This window comes from Epinephelus fuscoguttatus, linkage group LG5 (assembly GCF_011397635.1).
Source record: "Epinephelus fuscoguttatus linkage group LG5, E.fuscoguttatus.final_Chr_v1".
Taxonomy (NCBI): Eukaryota; Metazoa; Chordata; class Actinopteri; order Perciformes; family Serranidae; genus Epinephelus; species Epinephelus fuscoguttatus.
This window is the reverse complement of record NC_064756.1, coordinates 34,393,829-34,414,385: the sequence shown is the minus strand read 5'-3', so window position 1 is coordinate 34,414,385 and position 20,557 is coordinate 34,393,829. Positions and strand designations below refer to the sequence as shown.

The window sequence follows — 20,557 nt, the reverse complement described above, 5'->3', positions numbered from 1 at the left end:
ACACCAAATAAACAATTTAATATTACAAATCAAAGTTTCTCAAATGATGTACGGCTTGTTGCAGACAGGCTGCTATCACAGCTAATGTGCTAATGTGTACTCTCCTTTTTTCTATGATAACTTAAGATCCAGATGTTCAGGTGATTTTTTTCTGGGAGCCGAATTATCCGCAGATGTCTCTTCCTCTCCAAAACAAATGGACCGCTGATTTAAGATGGTAAAAACACTGAATAAAGCAGTTTAATGTGAAAAATCAGTGTTTTTCCGACGCTGCTCATTGCGTAGAGGGGCTGCTAACTGCTGTTGCAGATGCAAAAACAGGAATGGCCCTATCTACCTTTTAACCCACTGCGCACCATAGACTAACATGTGCTGTATAGTTATTGCCTACAAGCCTCTGTTTACATTAACAATGAATTCCCGCTACAAATGTGTGTATTCCTTGAAATTAAAGTAGCTAGTCTAATGTTTACTGACAAGTCATGGAGCACTTAACAGCATTACAATATCGCGACAGCAATGCAATATCAGAGTCGATTATCTATTTAATTATTTATCACAATTTATTAACCTCAGAGCAACATAAAATAATTTTATAGGTCTGTTCAGTCGTCTAGAGTGCTGCAGACCCAGTTTTGTTCAAATATGTGATTTCACCAATGACCACAAGCCCCAAATCAAACGACGAAACAGCTGTGTCTTAGAAGTGTGTTAAAAGAGGTGTCGCTGTCCATGGTGCTGAAACTGTTGTCACTGCCAGCACCAATGCTATGATCCTATAAGACACTTGTTTTATTTTCCTGCTTATTATTTACAGCTACATAACATACACAGCCAATAATTCAATAAAAACACAACAAAGTTATACTTATCTAATTTTAAAACACAAATGCCGAACAAAGATGCAAAGAAGGGCCAATCCAGTTTTATTTTACCTATATGTTATTTGCTCTGAATTTGTTTGCCCCGTGATAATCAGGGGATCAACCGGGGGTCATTGATGGTTTACCAGCTTTTAATTTACCACCCACGTCACTGCATGTATCAGCACCTCAGTGCTCAATTTCAGTCATTTCAAATCACATGGTTACACTACCAAACCCTATAGCCTACCTAAAGCCACGATACTGTCAATGATTAGTGCGGATGTGTTGGCACAGGGCAGGTAGAGTGAGAAAGGAAAGAAGCGAGGGAGTGATTTGGAGAGGGAGAGAGAGAGATAGGGAGAGAGAGAGAGAGAGAGAGAGAGAGAGAGAGAGAGGGAGGGAGGGAGAGAGAGGGAGGATGCTGCCAGCGGAAAATGGCTGCTGCAACCTCAAGCCTATCCTGATACACCGAAACGACATCAAGGTGGAGAGAGAGAGCGAGAGGAAGAGAGAGAGAAAGAGATAAAAAGATTAGGAAAATGAGAGCAGATACAGAGAGAGAATGTGAGTGAGCCTGTGAGTGTTTCCTGAAAGGAGGATAAAAAGAGAGAGAGAGAGGAGACCCTGGGGTGGGCTGCTGCAAGCGGCGGGCAACACCGAGCCATGGAGGGCGAGTAAGTCCTTACATTTTCATTTTTAACATTGCACATATATATTCAGTCATCCACCAAAACGGATAGAGAGAACGCCACCGCCATCAATGTTACACCAATCCAGCATCATGCACTATTATCACAATCGGTGCTCTACAATTTAGCAGGCTGCCGAGAATAAAAACACCATTACGTAGTCTTGAATCAACAGCATACACCCCATTTCCGATATATCCATGCCAATATGTGATAAATATTAAGCCACCTACATGTGGACGTGTGCTTTTAGACGACTGGCATACAACCTACACGCACAAAAATTTAAATATGATAATAATAAAAACATATTAAGAAGCTCTGCAACAATTCGGAACTAAATGCGTGGTTAGCGATTGGTAAAAACAGTCACGAAATCAGCCAATGTGTAAGATGTATGGTGGAAAAAATGCGAAATACGGCGAGTTTGGGGCCAGCATCGCGTCATTCAAGACATGGCTACAGTAAAACGAGGGAGGGATGGAGGCGTTGTGATTTTTATCAACGTGTCTCGGGGTTTCATTATGATTTTTTAAAGCCAAACTTTATGAATGAAATGTGATTTTTTTTTTCTCTCGCTCGCTCGCTCTCCCTCATCCTCACCCCTCCTCTCCTCCTTCGCTTTTCTAATCGCCCCCCTCCCCCCATCTCTCGTTTCCTCTCCACCCTCTCACCCACTCGTTCCTTTTTCCTTCCCTTTATCACACGCGATTGCATTGTATTTAGGCCTTATACATTTAAACGGCGAAATATCTAACGCGCGGCGCGGTGTCGAAGCCAGTCTCGCTCCATCCCATTCATAAAAAAAATATAACATAATATCGGGGTGTGCTAATGAGTGCGTGCAGCAGGGGCGGAATTGAGAAAAGGAGCGTCTGGGAAAATAATTGCAACACTTAAAATTTTGTGTGTTTTGAAAATAACAGCGGCTGTGCATGCATTACATGCACATGTCGAACTGCGGTGCTGAATTATTCAGCCGATTGGCGAGGGCAGAGCTTATTTTTTGCAAGAATGCCGGGGCCTCTGATGGCGAATGGGTGCGTTCATTGATACATCTATCTGGGAAACACTCATTCTTCCTCCCTCCTCCCGTTTGGCCATTTCTCTCCTCCTTAACGCTGGCCAGTTCCTTTATTCTCAGCGCATATCGGTCACTCAGTTTCATTCTCAAATGCTCCTGAGCAGCAGAAATGTTTAAATAACGAGACATGTCCAAATATTTAGTGATTTTTCACGTGTTTGCCATCATCACATGCTCATTAAAATCAATTTACCTCAATCACGTGATCATAGATTAGTAAAAACCTGCCCTGACTATTACTGTAAGATACGCCTTTGAGCTGTCATGTTGCAACGTCAGTATTCATATAGGCCACCTGTCAATTGTCTTCTTTGTGTGCATTTCATCATGCTATCATAGTTCAGTAGAGCTGAAAACAGTTGCCTCACACTGAAATTAGTCCTGCATTTTTTGTTTGTCTGTGTATGCGTGTGTGTCAGTGTGTGTGATGTTTAATCAGCCTGGGCCTCTGCTCACTCTCTTGACTTCCCTGACAGTGTGCGTGTTCGTGCAGTGGTGATGACACGTGATGACTCCAGTGGCGGTTGGGTGCCCCTTGGAGGTGGCGGCCTCAGTCATGTGGTCATATGTAAAGGGCGGAGTCATGACGGCAGGGGGCGGAGAGAATACATCATACATGGAGAGCGGCTGCGAGATCGAGCAGTGAGTGTGTGCGTGTGCTGTCTTTGGTGCCACGTTGCTCCTCAACACCACCTAAAGACTGTAGGCTCATAATATGTGAGGGCATGATTTGAAGAAACATCTTGGCTGCTGAACTAACTTCTCATGTTGCTGGGATTTGTGTCTTTAGCCAGTGTTGGAGTGTGCTGTGCAAAGGGGGTTAGTGTACAACAAGGTGAACCCCATCTTTCATCACTGGCGAGTAGAAGATCGAAAGTTTGGCCTTACCTTCCAGAGTCCTGCCGATGCCATCTCCTTTGAGAAAGGGCTGCAGACTGTCATAGACAAGCTTGACAGAGGTAGAGATACACAAGTCACATATAAAGTCCTTCATTAGTTGTGTTCCCATTGGCCTCTAGCATCTACCAACACCTAAATCCTCTCTATTCATGTCATCAAGGCTCTGACTCTCCCTCGTCCTCCACACCAGAAGAGGCTGACACAGAGGATGATGGACAAGCTGTGAGTATCTGAGCAGTTTGTCGGTTGATCAATTGTTCTTTAACAATTCGTTGAAACAATTCTCGTTTGCTCTGCCAAGGGGCCCCATTTCAGTTATCGCTGTTTTTGACTTGTGGGATGACATGTAGCCTCTGCCAGTCCCATACAGGAAGTGAGTCGTCATCCAACAGCAGAAAGGAGATGCTTCCCAAACCCATCACCATAGTGACGAGTGAGTCTTCGTCTACTTGTTTTGTGCGGCCAGAGGAGTTTAGTTTTGGATCCAGCCATGCTGTCACCACTCAGACACCTGCTCAGGTAACACAACACACTCTGCTCCAACTCCAGTATTAGTGACAAGATGCTCAAAGAAACAGACACATGTTGATTTGATTTTCAGTTGATTTCTGTGAACGTTTTCTCATCACCCTTGTGAGCTCCAAAAAAAAAAAAGTTCTAAGAGGAACAGTGTGTAAGATTTAAGGGGATTTTGTGGCATCTAGTGGTAAAGATTGCAAATTGCAACCAGATGAAACTTTTCCTGGTTAAAATTTGTTTAGTGTTTATTGTTCAGGTGGTTTTTTTCCAGGAGCTGAATTATTGGCAGAGGTCTCTTCCTCTCCAAAATAATGGACCAGGTGGCTGAAGTTGGTAAAAACATTGACTAAACCATTTTTGCCTTAAAAAATCAACCTGTCTACCACACTGTTTGGCACACTGGAGATGGGCCACTAACCCAGCACCAGCAAATATGTGCTCACTGTCTTTCTCTGATAACTTAAGACCCAGACATTCAGGAGGTTTTTACTTTGGGCCAAATTATCTGCAGAGGTCTCTTCCATTCCAAAAAAAAGAAAAAGGACCCGGCAATTAAAGCTGCTAAAAACACTAAATAAAACAGTTTCATGTTTAAAAAAAAACCAAAACAGTGTTTTTCTGATGTAGCTCATTGCGGAGGGGCTGCTAACTATGGTGGCCAATGCAAAAACATGAACGGCCCCATCTAGAGCCAGTGTTTGGTTTCTCTGTTCAGGGCCACTGTAGAAAAGTGACATGGCAGTGTATGAAAAAAAAACAAAACTTCTTATTTTCAAGTGATTATACACTAGAAAAAACATATTTATTGTGTTATATTGCATTTCTGCAAATACATTCCCCTAAATCCCACGCACTGGACCTTTAAAGTGGGATGTGGGAACCTCCTTGGGTGTTTGTGTTATTCTAAGTTAGAGCAATACAAAAACAAACAAAAAAAAAAACAGGGAAGGTTGACTGGCTGAATTTGGCCCTCTGTCTCCACTCATAAGTCTACATACATTTATTGATTCTTTATGAAGTAAAAGTAAAATCAAAACGACCCGCTGACATCCAAAAGTATGAAATCTTTATTAAATTGGAGTTCTTAATCATTTGTGCTTCTATTTGAGATATCCTAGAGACGAAAACCTTCTGTAACTGCTGCCCCAGTACACACTGTTCCTGACTCACTCTGTAATTCTATACCTTCTCCACAGATCCACACCAGGCCGGGACAGCACCAGCTCTCACAAATGACGGCTGTGTTGAATCCGCCAGCGCCCCCACCCCCACCTCCTGCTCCACCTACTCCTCCTGTGGGTCCCCCAGCCTCATCTCCTCTGTCCCCCCTCTCACCCACCATTTCTCTGCTTGAGGAGGGAGACCTACGCATTGTGGACCCTTGCAAAGACCTGTGGGGTTCTCGAGGTTATGAGGACTACCGAAGGGCAGGGGCCACCAGGACTATGGTTGGGGGGCTGACTGGGGGTGTGGTTGTCGGTGGTGGGGGGAGTCTGCAGGACAAGTCAGAGCTGTGCGTGGTACGCTTTGAGAAAGAGCTCGCAGGGGTGGGGACGGCAGGCTGCGACGTGACAGTGAGCTTGGACAGTAAAGCTGCCCAGCGGTTGTCCTCATCGTCACCCACCTGTATGTCCATGCCCAACGCTGTGTCAGGCGTGTCCTCAGGTGCCGGCTCACCCCAGGAGACAGGCAAAGGCTCGCCCTCTCCCTGCTGCATCCACACCTCATTGGCCACGCCCCGGTCGCGGACTCGTAAGAGAGGAGGAGGGGCCAGCAGCGGCGGCGACCCTGGGGTAATCTCCCCCGACGACGACAGCCCGTGTCCTCAGGCTTCATCGTCATGCTCATCACGTTGTGTGTACTGCCGTTCTGTTTTCAGCGCTTCAGAAAATGGGCGGGGCCGCTGCAGAGATGCCCCTGACCCGGCCCTGCACTGCCTGCGCCAGTGGACCTGTGTGTGGTGTGCAGAAAGTCTGCTCTACCACTGCATGTCGGACTCTGAGGGAGAGTTCTGGGAGCCTTGCTCATGTGATGACTCGATGGGGGGCCACCCGCACCCCCTTTGCTGTGCCCGCTGGTTGGCCCTCCTGGCCCTGTCGCTCTTCGTGCCCTGCATGTGCTGCTACCTGCCTTTGCGCGCCTGCCTGCGGTGTGGAGAGAGGTGTGGCTGCTGTGGGGGAAAGCACAAGGCAGTCCGATGAGGCCAGGCTAGGGGGTGGGAGGGGTTCCCCGGACCAAGGAGGTTTGGATGTTGAGAGGAGAGAGCAAGAGATGGAGTTAGCAGGTGGAACAGTGCTCTCAGTAGACCCAGACCTCCGACGTGGCCCTCCAAAACCCCACGGCCTTCCACTGCATTCCGCTCTGTCTCTTTTCAACCCGGGGCCTTCCTCACTGGTCCTTGCCTGCTGAGGGTGCACTACACTCAGACCAGGCTCTGTGGGAGTCATCTGGAGCCTTCATAGTGGATTTACTGAGGGTTGGCTGATCTAGAATTAGCAGTCAGAGACTATATCACAAGAAGAGAGTGTCAGAGGCAACGATGATGTGTACACTGTTTCAAATGTCTGTTTTTTTATTTAGAGAGAAAAACACAAAAAACTAAAGATGTTTATATATATGATTGTTATAATTTTAATTGGTATATTTTATTAAATGTAAAACATATTGACCGAATCCCCCAGTGGCACACACTATCACGTATTCACAAACATGAGATCTTGAGGAAGTTATTCGTTTCATGTTGCCCTGTTTATCAGTCAGATGAGCAGATGTCACCCTTTACCTCTAATTTTTACCTCAGATGTTACTCAGCCCTGGTTAAGAAATGAAAAAGAGGAAGGGGAGATAGTGAGCATGAGTGAGTGCAGTCTTCAAGAAAGTATGAGCATCTGAGACCACTAGTGTTGTCTTTTGGTTAAGGTAGTAGACCACAGTGGAAGAAAGGTTATCAAATGCAAAGGGACAATTAATGTTAAGGGAAGTTGCAATGACAACCACAAAGACTTAAAAGTCATAATGTGATTCATTATGGTCCTTTGTAACCAAACACAAGGTTATTTTTGTTTTCTAAAAAAAAAAAGTAAATCAAGAATGTGTGTCGACCATTATACACCCTCACTTTACACATATTTTTTCATCTTTCAATCCATGTATTTTCAATATTAATCATAGATGACATCACATCCCACCACTGTACTTGTTGAATCAGTCAAGGTGCTTACAACTGAGGCCTCTGAGCGAGTCTATTCTACCTAATGTACACAACGACCGTACAGTCCCAACCCCAAAGATAAACAAAACAGGACCCCACGCTTACCAATCTGTAGATGTGTCTAGGCCTTTGAATGAGATGCCACCAAAAAAAAAAAAGAAAAAAAAAGTTAAGTGCAATGAACAATGTATTGAAAGAATATTTTTGTACCAGTCATTCACGTTAGGAAAAACTAAATCAAAAAGTGTTCGAATTGAGTGTTATTGTGTTCGATATCAAGCAGAAATGATAAATAGGAACACAAACTTGTCTTTGAGCAGCAGCACATAGCTCACAGGTGTGACATTTAAACGTGCGTGCTGTAGACTGTTGACCCTGTGACAAGAAAAGAGAGGCGTTAACTTGAAAAATATGAACGGCAGTAGATCTTTGTTTGGGCACAGTGGCAGATGTGTTTGCTGAATGTTGCTTTAAGTATGAAGTCAAAAAGCTGCTATTTTAAGTCCTGTCCTAACCCTATTCAAGCTTTCCCACTGCCTCTTAGCAATCCATGAGGTGGTGTGGCAGAGTCAAACAATCCCTCAAGTTTTTATCCCATTCAAGGTGCTGAGGAAGCTAAATCATGTGTGAGGATGGCTTTTGTAAGCTGGGCTTAAAGATAAATTCACCATAAGACATTTTTTAAAAATGCGTCTGGTGATGTACCTTACATTACTGCATCTATTTTGCTGATTGGTCGTATATTTTTCTACTTTCAATGAATAACTGGCCAAGGGTAGAGCAAAAGCTATTACTATCACAGCTCCAAAAGATTTTGTTAACAGAATGGTTTTTCAAAAATCTTTAAGGTCCAGTGTGTAGGATTTAGGGGGATATATTGGCAAAAATGAAATATAGTATTTACAACTAGGTTTTAATTAGTTTGATTGCCTGAAACTAGGAGTCGCTGCGTTTCCAGTACCTCAGAATAAACTGTTTATATCTACATACAGAGTGGGTCCTCGTCATAGACTGTGTAAAATAGTGGATGTAGCTACCGCAATGTTACCCACTGGTTTTTGAACTCCTGTCTTGTGGCCTCGAATCTGGCATTTTGGCTGTTGCTGTTTTTTTGGAGTCAGAAGTAACCATATCTGGATGAGAGGCTGGAGCTGTGGGAGAATGAGGGGTGAATCTGACTGAGAAGCTGAGGACACTGTCTGTGACTCAAAGTGGCCAGCCCTTAGTTATGCGTAACTGTAAGCCTTAATAAAATGTAAACGAGTGAGTTATTTAAAATTTTATCCCCTGTACAGTTGTCATGAAGAGGGAAATTAGCTACAGAAACCAAAACTGTTTTTCATTCCAGGCTGTAAACATTATTAATTTTTATTTCCGCTGTAAATTTGGGCATTTTAAAATGGGGGTGTATGGGGATTGACTGGCTTCTGGAGCCAGCCTCAAGTGGCCATTTATAGAACTGCAATTTGTGGCACCTCCACGGGGGTTTCAATTTTGAGCCCTTGAGGTTGCCGCTTGGTCCTCTTCCACAGAGTTTGCCATGTTGTTTCTACAGTAGCCCGAAAGGGCCAAATCAAACACTGGCTTGAGACAGGGTCATTCATGTTTTCACTTCGGCCACTGTAGCTCTCGCTTGGCACATGGGAGAAGTTTCAGATGGTTGCAGTCTTCAATCGGACCACTAGATGCCACTAAATCCTACACACTAGACCTTTGATATGTCAACATATTCAATGAATCAAAGAGCAAGGCCCCTTTGTTCAGCCTCTCCACACCGGAGTTTAACAATCATGCAAGGTATATTATAGAAGGGGCACAGAAATAAGTTACTCCGCAGAAATTTGCCTCTTGACCAAAATGCAATGCAGCCACATGATTAGCGAGATTACATTTTTTTTTTTTTTGTTGACCAAAAAAAACCTAAGGCTCTTATATCCCTGTATCTTTAGTTATTGGTCTCTTAACTGACATGAAGAACCAACTACCGAATGCAACAAGCTCAAGATTTTCAAAAAAAAATTAAGAAATCTGTAAGCAAGGTAAATGTTGATTATGCAGGTTGAATGAAAATGGGAACACTGGAAAACAAATTACAGCATATAATCTTAAAATAACACATGAAATGCACTGAGCAGCACAGAATTATGATATACTAACAGTGTAAGAGAATCTGTGGGGGGATTTTCACCAGGAATACATACAATATGCTCTGTATAAGGAAACCACCTGGTAGACCTTGAATTATGTTAGAATGAACCTTTCAGAAGCTTCACCAGATTATTTACATTTTAGGTTTAGCCAAGAACTTTTATCCAAAGTGACTTAAAGTGAGTGAACAGGCAGTACTTAGGGTTCAGAGTCGGGGGATACAACTGCTGATGAACACGACTCCTGACCTCTCGGTTATGGGACGCTCATCTTCACTACTAGGCCAGCCTGCCAACAGTGTTGGTCCACTTAAATAAAAAAAAAAAGACATGCTGTCACAATAGCAGGAAACACAAACTCAGTCGGTCACTAGACTGCCATTCCCTGATCCTAAATTAACCCTTTGTCCTGCACACACACAATCCCCACAAATCTGTAACGCATAGGCGTACACACAGACACACACATTCACTTGATGGTGCAGATATACAGAACTAGTAAAGCCATTGCACACAGTTTGCTACTTCTGGTCCAGAAATGGTGTTAGAGTACAGTACTGACAGTCATGCGATCACTATTGCAGGCCCCATTCTTACATCTTAATAAATGTGCCTTTTGATTTGAGTAATCAATAACTTATGATTTCTAAGTAACTCTGTGTTAAGTACTATTTACTTTTTGGGTTATTGATTTCTGCCAATGTGCATATTTTCAAATGTACGTATTTATTAGTTTCAAAGTAATTAATGAGATATTACCTGTTTATTTATTTATTGAGATATTTATTCTAATTCTTTATTTTTTTGAGACAGGTTTTTATCTTCCGTGCTGTCTTACTTCTGACTTTGTGCCAATGTGCTGCTTTGAGGTGTTACATATCGTGGGTTTGTATCATTATTAAACCCTCACTCTATATTTTAAATCAGTGTCTACTTCTCTCTCACGTCTGCATGTCATTAACTCACTGTGCCTTTTCCAAAACACTGTATGAAAGTTGTATTCGATAATTATTCCATAATGCTTTCAAAGGAATTTGAAAAAAAAAGAAAAAGAAAAACAACTATGAATGTGTTCATTTGTTTCAAGCCTTTGAACATGTTTCGATGTTGGAACAAATAAGTAGATTTTTACAAATGTGGATATCTCCTATTGAAACACAACTATGCAGAGGGCTAAAGCAAATGCATCCAGTGACCACTAGGGAAGCACTTTAATAAAGCTCCTCAAGTACAAAAGGGATGAAGAACAGTGACACAAATGTAATAACAACTCAATTCTCTAAACTTAAGTCTGCCCTAAACAGAACAGGCACAAGGTGTAATTACAGTAGCATCCTTTAGATGCTGTGAGCAGTTACTTGGCAGAACACATGTGCTGTCTTTTGTGTTTGAGGATCTCAGTGGAGGTGAGGGTCAGGTCTTCATCACAGACATCACAGTGATAAACTCTGGTGAGACTGGACACTGAGGATGAGCTTGCCTTTCCACCTTCTGGCTCTGAAAACCACAAAACATACTCCACAGTTAGTCTCAAATTATTCATCTCTTAATATGAGTCAAGTCAGCTTCTGCATATGTCATCTGGTGCATGAGTTCAAGTGATCAAATACCAACAGATGCATCACAATAAATATCAACAAGAGAAATTCCTGACCTTCCTCTGGCTGCTGCTGTTCTCCTGCTGGCCTGCAGGAGGTCTCATGCTGCATGCGTTCAAGTGGAGTCAGAGGCATGTAGAGGTCACAGTTAGGACAGCTCCAAAAAGTGCGTAAACACTCACTGTAGAGATCCTTTGAGTCCTGTTAATCATGCAGTGGAAACATAAGGATTGATGAGATTTTTGTCAAGTATGGTGATCAGGTTATTTTAAGTAAGATGTGTTTAACAAAGGAAGGTGAATAATTCAAGGGAAAAAACATCTTTTGGAGGCATGAAATTTAAGCTCGAACTAGCTAGCCATTATTTTGTTATTTACCTTTTATAAAAATAATCTTGTTAGGGAATTAAACTCCTCTGTTTTTAATTTTACAATCACACATTACCACAGTACAGCTGTTTTCCAGCTGCTCTGTCGGAGCACTCAGTTGTTGAGGTTATGTCAAGCTCTAACCTAAGTTACATTTAGCCCACCCCCTTTTCAACACTTTTAGACTTATATATAAATTATATAAAGAAATACCACTCTGATGGGTTCTGCGATGAGATGACAAACAATGTCACAATACAATAATGTGGGAAGGGACAATACAAAAGTTGACAAATGCTCTCTATGTTGTGTGTGACAGCACCTGGATCCCCGAAAACAATTAAGTGCCTCCTACATGGATACAACCATAGAATCTGACATAGAGTAAATATGGAGGAAATTGCAAGTTCTCACTAGCATCACATAACCTTGAAAGATATGGAATTGCTGGTTTTTAATTGATTGTAGGGGTGGCTTAAAATTCAGCAATGCAAATAAAATAATGACAATTCATTTTTATGTACAGTTCACCTGAAGTGACCTTTGCAAATACACAATTTTCCACAGAATTATGGGAAAAGCTCTTGAATACTTGTCTAGATTTCCACTGTTTCAGACAGACTCACAGCCAAACAGTTGTAGTTGAAGAAGTTGGTGACACGCAGGCCTCCCTTAACCGGGTCTGGCTTGACCTCGACTCCTGGAAACAGTGAGTTTACAAATGGAGCTTGGGTATGAGACAGCTCAGACTCAGACTGAGGGCCGATGTATAGGTTCTGGGTCTGGAAAGCTGTGAGTCGCCGTAGGCTGTAACTGACCTGGGAGGGAAGGTAAGAAGCACACAGAAAGTACAGAAAGAGGATATTAAATGAGACTGTAAAATGCAAATGAACTTCTGAGTCACTGAGTCACTAGTAATTATTTGCATCAAGAGTATGTGTATGAGCTATATATTGTTTTTGGGTTGCGCTATACTGTAACAGCCAGGTCAGCGCTGCATCAGTACCTCAGTGTAGAGCAGAAAGCGGACCAGGCCTTCGCTCAGCTTCTCCATGGTTTTGCGGGACACTCCCTGGACTGCTGCTCCCTTGACTGTGCTCTGTCCCAGCTGGGCCAACAGGAGGCGCTCCCATTCAGCCCTGAGGGTAAGAGCTGTGGACAGCACCTTCAGGGCCTCCTCCGGCTCCCTCAGCTCCAGCTCCAGCCAGCCGTCCACCACCAGACGCGTACAGTCAGCATTACTGTCAATGGAATTTGCAACCAGCAGCAGAGCCTATAGAGTATTCGTAGACAAACAGAGCATTAAAGGTCTGATTCTTAGTTTCAGGTGATCATACACTAATGAAAACATAGTTATAAATATTATATTCCATTTCTGAAAATATACATCCCCCTAAACCCTACACACTGGACTTTTAATACTTCTACATGATGCATAAATGGACCAGAGGTGGGCAATATGGAATAGAATAGATCATGGTACAACAAACATACTGCATATTGCCCACAATAATGATGGTACAGTACATTATACAGTTGGTGGGGTGACACATTATAGATTACATTTTATATACATGTTTTATTAAAGGAATACCTTGTTAGATTGAATTTTCTAAGAAAATTGTTTTTCTCGCATGCCTCCATGGTGAGCAGAGAATTAATAAATAGCAAACAATCTTGATGAATTCAAGTAAGGGACTTCTGCGTTTAACACAAGTAAAACTATATCAAGCCTCTGTTTACAAACTCTTACACAACTTGTGCAGTGTTATCCAAATCTCATTTATCCAGCCATATTCTTAGTACTCCCAAAACATCCATTTCCACCAAAATGTTAGCATTTAAAACACTTTTGCGTGCAAGTGGTGCACAGTAGTGCAGTGTTTGAAATCTGCTCATGCATTCCACTGAGTTTTTAATGTGGGCTACTCATCTGTGCTTGAGACTGTTTATGGGCAAGTGTTATAAACAGTACTTTTTTTTTTTTTTTTAGCAAGAATGCATGTGTTTGGAAAGTGCTCAGCATACAATTGGATAGATGGGACTTGGATTATACTGTGTTGTGTGCAAGTTTCTAAACAGATGTTTTGATATAGTTTTGCTGTTGTTAAACTCAAGACTTCAATTCACCAGGAATATTTGCCGACTTTGGGTTCTTTGTTCATTAAGGAAGCATGCGAGAAAAGCAAAGCTTTCTTTAAAAATTCAAGGCAACCCAAGTGAGTAATTTATGACAGTGTTACCTGGCGTAGATGGATCTATGATATTGCAATACCAGAACAAACAAACTGATAATGGATCACACCATATGACTCTTTGTCCTAATCCTTGAATAATTTAGGAATCACATCAAGCCAAAATCTGGATCACATAGATTTACCTTCACTATGTCATTTGACTTTAACATAATACAGAACTAAATCAGGGTAATTCCAAGAGGATTCAGAAAAACAAAACATTTAGCAGTTTGTGGTGGGAACAGGAACATCCCACATCTGGTACTAACTTGCAGTGCTGGAACCCGCACACAGTTGGACAAATATGGCTTGTTGGTCTCCAACAGAGTGACAAAGGCTAGCAGCTGGTGTTTGCTGCTGTCCCTCCTATCAGGCCCTGCAGGCAGGAAATGGAGACAAATGAGACATGATGAGAGACATGCAAGAGTGAAAGGAAGAAACATATGAGGACGAAAAGACTTCATCTGTGGATCAAGAGGCCAGGCATAGATACATGTATCATTCTGGAGTGCAATACTTCCCGTAAAATATTTGATTTACTACAAACAAATGAGACCACTGCTGAGAAAAATGGTGGCTGGGTTCTTTAAGTGCAGAACAAGCAGGTAGAAATATTTTCTTTGCAACACCAAGAAAAAAATTAAGAAACGTCATCATAAATAACAGATGCTGTCTTTTCTAGATTTTAAAGTAACTTCCAGAAAGACACATTTTTGGTTAGCAGCTAATTAATAATTCAGGCAGTGCTTAAAATGCTTTAAAAATCAATTATGAATTGTTGGTAAGCTTAAATGTCTTGTAAAGGTGTATCTAATAAGAGAGGTTTCCCTCCAAAAGTAATTTAAAGGCGTGTTTTGTACAAACTAATAGTGAATTTCATGTCATGTACTTGCTGCATGTACATATGTGCATCTCTTGGAATGCACAGGCTGTTGTCATTGCTGTCCAATTTCTTTTCCCATGGGAAATAAGCCTCGTTGTTTTTGTCTTATCTTGACTGTTTACTCTTTTAAAGTTTTGGCTTTCACAGCACTCCAGAGGTTTACCCATTTCTCTGGTGTCTTCCTCCGGCACTTGTAGCACCTCTGGGTCGCTGGCAAACACACTGGTTGGGTGGATCACCACTCCCTGCTTATTCCTTGTATGAAACACCTAAACAATGTTAAATCACAAAGTGGAAGTTCAACCTTAATCATTCTTTCAATCACTAGTGAAAAACTTGGTTTGCTGACACAAGTTTTACCCCTTCATTATTATTATTAAAACTTAAAAGCTGGTTTGGGTGCAGCAGGAGGCCTGACCTGGTCTGAGTCCTTGCGGTTGGAGTTGTGTTCATCAGGCACTGCCAGCTGGGGGAAGAGGCCTCGGCAAAGCAGCAGCTTGAGCAAAGCCTGCTGCCGGGAGGACATGTCCTGGCTGACGTTGGCTGCGTCCTGCAGCTCTGACATATTGTGACGCAACTTGAACTTCACCTCCTGTTACAGACCGAACAGCACCATACAGAGAGATCACTCAGTGTGTAACTGCCTTAAACATACACAAAAAGACACAAACATCTCTGTAAAGATGACCAGCCCTAAAACCATACGTGCTGGCCTTTTTCCTATTATACAAAGATAACATCCTGTCAGTTCTATCAGTTTGTTGTTGCCAGGACCCACAAAACTTCCTCCAACATCTTTCTGCAAATTGTTTAAGCTAACTGGGAAAATCTGACAAAAACATGACCCACAATGCAGAACCTGCTTCAATTAACTCAAACTTTGAAGCTGCAACTTTTAAAGATTGTCAAAAGTTAGTGAATCATAAGTGTACCACAAAATAGCACAAAAACACACATGGTTTCAAGTTGAGTGTTAAAAGTTGGTGTTGAGGTTTACGGCTGCTAGTGGCAACCTTTTTCCATGTTACACTGTACTCTGAGCTCACCTGTATGTCCATGTTCTGTCCTGATCCCCCCTTGTCCCTCTTGTCTCTACTGACTCCCTCTGTGTCTGATCCTGAGGAGAATTCTCCATCCTGCCCTTCATTCAGCCTCAGGACTTTACGTTTGCTGCTCTCCTGCTGCTCATGATCTCTCTTCAGCTGATGCAGCTTCCTCCTCTCTGTAAGCCTCTCCCTACGCTTCTCGCGGTCACCACTAGAGGGAGCGCTACTCTCTGATTCCAGCAGGCCGTGGCTCCTCAGCAAGTCCTGTTAGACAGAGAAAGCTCACGTCAAGCAGTGGTGTCACATCAGAAACTTGCTAGTGTTTTCGTATTATTTTTTTCTGTGTGTCAGTAGCGTGCCTTGAACTGCCTGCGTAGGTTGACCATCTCATATAGTCGCTGCTCCTCCAGGCCTCTCCTCCTGCACCATTTCCTTGAGCCACCACCTCTCTCTCCCTTCACCTGTTGTTTTATGTACAGTGAAGTCCATAATATATCAAATCTGTCTAAACATTTCATATCAAACAGCCATTGTCAAATAATGTTTCCATTACTGACCTCCACCCAGGCATTGAAGGTGTTGAGTAAGGTAAAGGGGTCTCCGTGGTTGCTGTGCAGGGGCTGGCGGGCAGTGGCACAGTCTGGGTTGTGCTGTGAGCTGCGCAGGAAAGGTGATTGAACACTGAGGGCTGCTGCCACTGTCAATACAGGCTCCACCAGGTTAAACAAACAGCCCAGCACCAGCATCTTCCCTGAAAGAACACACACACACACGCACACGCACACGCACACACACACACACACACACACACACACACATACACACACACTTACCTAAATCCAGGTCATACTGTATGTGTATGTGACTTTTAAAGTCCAGTGTGTCATTGCTAAATTAAATGTGATACTGTATATAATTACTTAAAGTGAAACCAAGTCTGAAATTACTGGTATGCTATTTAAACTTTTCCAACAATTTACCACCACATTGCTTGCTGCTGTCAGCTTCATGACAACATGATAAGATAAAAAAAAAAATGCATAAAAGACAAACAAAAAAAGAAAACTACAATACACAATGTGGCTCTGGTGTTGGGAATCTTACCTATAACCACATCCACTGGCAACTGTGCCAGCAAACTACCAATGGAGGTCAGCTCAGCACGACTGTCTAACGCCCCCTGCTCTTTCAGATAAGTGACTGCAGTCTGGATACTAGCAGCTGGAGGTGGATCAATGAAGACAAAAGAAAGTGGATCCCCAAGACACATGCTCTTCATCTGCAGGAAAAAAACGCCATGAATAAAGCTAGAATTTAACAATGGAATTTGAAGAATTAAAAAGAAGAATTGATATCCTGCTTTCTATGGGATGTTGTTACCTGAAGAATAAGGGAGTCCAGAGCAACTCTGTGGATTTCAGGCACAGGATAAGGTGTGAAAGCATCGTAGTCAGACTCAGCATACAGGCGGTAACACACTCCTGGACCTGTACGACCGGCTCGACCTTTCCTCTGCTCAGAGCTGGCTCGGCTGATCCAGAACTCTTGCAGACGTTGCATCTTGGCCTTAGGATCAAAACTCATTTCCTTTACCTTCCCTGTAAAAGAATAAAATACAAAACAATCAATTCATATGGTTGTTAGTTTACCTCTTTGCCCTTTTATCCTAATATAAATCTATCTATCTATCTATCTATCTATCTATCTATCTATCTATCTATCTAAATTTATCCTTATCTAAATTTCTTTAAAGTTAGAAAAAATTATTCCCCCAAAATCCAGCATGATGGGTTTAATTACTTTTGAACCTTTAGGATCCTCACTAGATTTAAAATTCAGAGATTTTGAGCAAAGCTTGGCAGCACAAAATTAGGTTTGTTAGGATGGGCTCATTGTTTAGTTAAACAAATTTTAGTTGATCCCCTGTTACAAGTGTACTACTAGTTTCATACCTGAGTCTACAACAAAGCGCACTCCATCTATTGTAACTGAGGTCTCAGCAATATTGGTCGAGATGATGCACTTTCTCACCCCTGGAGGAGCAATGTCAAACACCTGATGAATAATATGATGAGAAATAATTAGAACCAATAAACCACAGCTAACATATCTGATTCAAATATCGTATGTCCACTGTAATCCAAACAAAGCTGACTGTGCCTTATCCTGCTGGGCCAGTGAGAGGGTGCTGTGCAGCGGTAAGACAATCCAGCGACGTGTGTGTGTGGCATAAATTTGACAGGCCTCCTGGATGGTGGAGATTTCTGCCACACCACTAAGGAAGATGAGCAGGTCGCCGCGTTCCTCTGGAGGGTAGCGTTGATCGATGCCCTGCAGGATGCGCAGATATGGTCTGGGATCCATTTTCTCTGAACGTGAGGACTGCTCCTCGGGTGGAATGGGCTGGTATATCACCTTAGCACAGAAAACAGAGACAAAAAGTTAGATGCAATTTAAGAGAAAATATCTGACAAATTCTCAAACCCTGAAGAAACTGTAAATGTTGCTTTTGGAACATAATTTCTTGATTTAAAGCTTCAAATGTGTATCCCACTCAAGTAAAAGTCTGGACACTTCCAGTGCATTTGTCTTCGAGCATGCCTAAATCAAACCCCAGATAACTGATTCTGACGAGTGAGATGTATATTTACATTTATGATCACTGCCATCCTCTGCTTACCTGTATAGGAAACAACCTGCCTGGCACCTGCAGCACAGGAGCGCTATTGAAATAGTCAGAGAAAAGCTTGATGTTGATTGTGGCTGACATGAGAATGAGACGCAGGTGTGGGTTGTCGGCCAGCAGAGAACGCAGGACCCCAAGAAGAAAGTCACAGTGAAGATGTCGCTCATGGACCTCGTCGACAATCAGCACCTGATACTGAGCCAGCGTCCTGTCCTGTTGGATCTGTCGGAGCAGCAGCCCCTCAGTCAGGAACAGCAGTTTGGTGGCCAGCGTCCGGGTGGTCTCAAAGCGGATCTGGTAACCTACCTACAAAACATGACAGCATTTCATTAGTTCAAATGTATACAAATATGTACTTTATATATTTACAATCATAGCAAACAAATTAAGAGAATATATTTGACTAAATCTTCAAATAACAATATTTATTTGCTATTAGTATACGCATGTTATCTATTTGATTCTTATTGAATCTGATAATAATACAATATATGTGTTGCTTGTGTTTTGTATTATTAATCTGAATCTGAAAAGTGCAGGTAAATTCATGTAGTGAAGTAAAAAGTACAATATTTCCCCCTAAAGTGTAGCAGAGTATAAGTATAAACTAGCTGAAAATTGATACACTCAAGAAAAGTGCAAGTACCTCAAAACAGTACTTCAGCACAGTATTTAAGTAAATGTATTCAATTACTTTTTACCACTAAGAAAAACTCCCTCAAGTACATTTGCCTTTGACTAATTACTTCTGGAGGTCTTGTGCGTTAACTGAATGTTCATAGACAAGTCAACAAATACAAAACAAAAATCTATGGGCTATATGGTGCTTTAACAAATGTAAGAAGCTGTGTTTGATCTTCCGTGACAAACCTTTGAGCCGTACTGATTGAGACTCTCAAAGCTGACCCTCTTTGCGAGGGATATACAGGCAATACGTCGAGGCTGAGTGCAGGCTATGTGGCTGAAGCCAGCTGACAGAAGATACTGAGGTACTTGTGTGGATTTTCCGCAGCCTGTGTCCCCTGCCACCACAACCACAGGGTGACGCCGCACCAGCTCCACTATCCTGTCCCGATACTGGAAGATGGGCAGGTTCTTTTGCTCCCGGCGAAGCTTGGCCAGCTTTCCAAAACTCTGCCTCTGGCTGAAGTCCAGGAAATGCAGGAGAGCCAGGCGGCAGTCTGAGATCTCCTGGCTGCCTGGACCCGAAGATCTCTGCCTGCCTCTGTGCTCTGACTTCCCGAGGCGCTCCTCGACATCTCTGGTGCAAACAGATACATTAATCCGGTAACGAGCATCATACTCTTTAGGAAGGCCAAGGTCTACCTTTCCAGTGCCAGTCTTTCTCTTGTCTTTACCCTCTTCTCTGTCCTGTTTTGCTCCTGAGCCAGACATGTCCCTCTTTGTTTTGAACCTCTGGAAGCGGTCAAAGAAAGCCCAAAACTCTTTGTGCTCCGGGCTGCCGGCCTGGATGTAGTCATGCGGGCGGAAAAAGACCTCGTCCAGCTGGGCTCGGCACTGCGGGCTGTCCCAGTCCCAGCTGCGGCTGTCTCTCCTCTGGTCTGAATCCATTTTTACTGTAAGTTACGCTACGCGCCTTCACCACCAAGTTATTCTCTAATAATGAATCAAATCCATAGGTTTACGCAGCTGTTTGATAAACATGATGCCTCTAATTTGGACAGACTAAATTTTAGCTAAAAAGGTCCCATCTATTTTAAACTCTATTTTTTAAATCCATGTTTCTGAGACAGGCCGAGCATCATTTTTTTTTTTTTACATTGCTTTAAATTGCTACATCTGAGATTATTGGAAAATAATATGTTACGACTGTAAGAAAAGATTAACTAATGAATAAAAACTGGGCAAATAAAGCTTCAACTGCTGCGAAGACCGGGGGAACAATAATATGGTGGGACCGTATCCGCTCCGTTTTTAAATATCTTCCGGAAAAGGGCAAGGGTATATTCGTTTGTTCTTTGTTCCGGGGTGAATTAAATCGGTCTGTTTTTTAATGTTTTACTGTGGAAATGAAAGAATGTTGCATTAAAAAACATTTATTCAAGCGACTGGCCTTTTCAGATGACACACCGTATTTTTTTTACCCCTCACATTTGCCACACATAAAAGCTTCTTTCAATGACACTTAAAAGAAAACAATGGAGACACATATGAAAAGCAAATATAAAAACAGCATAAATTATAATTTGAATCTGGACCAGAAAGAGCATTTCTTTCTGACACCCCCATCATTTATCTATCTTGTAATACCCATAAACATCCTGTCGAAGTAAAGACTAAATGAAAATATTGCACAGTGAAC

At 42.4% G+C, this 20,557-nt stretch overlaps 2 protein-coding genes across 3 annotated transcripts; one reads left to right on the top strand and one right to left on the bottom strand.

The window, feature by feature from the left end:
- The first annotated feature begins 1,285 nt into the window (after positions 1-1,285).
- spred3 (sprouty related EVH1 domain containing 3) lies at positions 1,286-6,286 on the top strand. Of its 2 annotated transcripts, XM_049577081.1 has the most exons (6): positions 1,286-1,540; positions 3,116-3,281; positions 3,430-3,598; positions 3,700-3,761; positions 3,900-4,058; positions 5,255-6,286. In XM_049577081.1, the coding sequence occupies exons 1-6, from the start codon at positions 1,530-1,532 to the stop codon at positions 6,257-6,259; spliced, it is 1,572 nt and encodes a 523-aa protein (XP_049433038.1). In that variant the 5' UTR covers positions 1,286-1,529; the 3' UTR covers positions 6,260-6,286. The 2 variants fall into 2 exon arrangements, with proteins under 2 accessions (XP_049433038.1, XP_049433039.1); XM_049577082.1 differs by lacking the exon at positions 1,286-1,540 and having other exon boundaries at positions 3,269-3,281; positions 3,434-3,598.
- Positions 6,287-6,308: 22 nt separating this feature from the next.
- Positions 6,309-20,153, bottom strand: dhx34 (DEAH (Asp-Glu-Ala-His) box polypeptide 34). The gene is made up of 17 exons (XM_049577080.1): positions 19,105-20,153; positions 18,229-18,540; positions 17,709-17,963; positions 17,501-17,603; positions 16,929-17,146; positions 16,653-16,827; positions 16,106-16,299; positions 15,908-16,009; positions 15,549-15,812; positions 14,921-15,094; positions 14,666-14,771; positions 13,889-13,995; positions 12,389-12,655; positions 12,009-12,200; positions 11,071-11,215; positions 9,616-10,913; positions 6,309-7,644 (listed from the first exon to the last, which is right to left on the bottom strand). The coding sequence occupies exons 1-16, from the start codon at positions 19,804-19,806 to the stop codon at positions 10,771-10,773; spliced, it is 3,459 nt and encodes a 1,152-aa protein (XP_049433037.1). The 5' UTR covers positions 19,807-20,153; the 3' UTR covers positions 6,309-7,644; positions 9,616-10,770.
- Positions 20,154-20,557: the final 404 nt, after the last annotated feature.

Coding starts and splice junctions, on each gene's coding strand:
- dhx34 (XM_049577080.1), bottom strand. CDS start 19,806: ATGGATTCAGACCAGAGGAGAGACAGCCGCAGCTGGGACTGGGACAGC. Junction 16,300..16,652: donor GCCAGTGGATGTGGTTATAG/GTAAGATTCCCA, acceptor GTGTTCTTTCAG/GGAAGATGCTGGTGCTGGGC. Junction 10,914..11,070: donor ACAGCAGCAGCCAGAGGAAG/GTCAGGAATTTC, acceptor TGTGGTTTTCAG/AGCCAGAAGGTGGAAAGGCA.
- spred3 (XM_049577081.1), top strand. Junction 3,282..3,429: donor AGCGGCTGCGAGATCGAGCA/GTGAGTGTGTGC, acceptor TTGTGTCTTTAG/CCAGTGTTGGAGTGTGCTGT. Junction 3,599..3,699: donor CATAGACAAGCTTGACAGAG/GTAGAGATACAC, acceptor CATGTCATCAAG/GCTCTGACTCTCCCTCGTCC.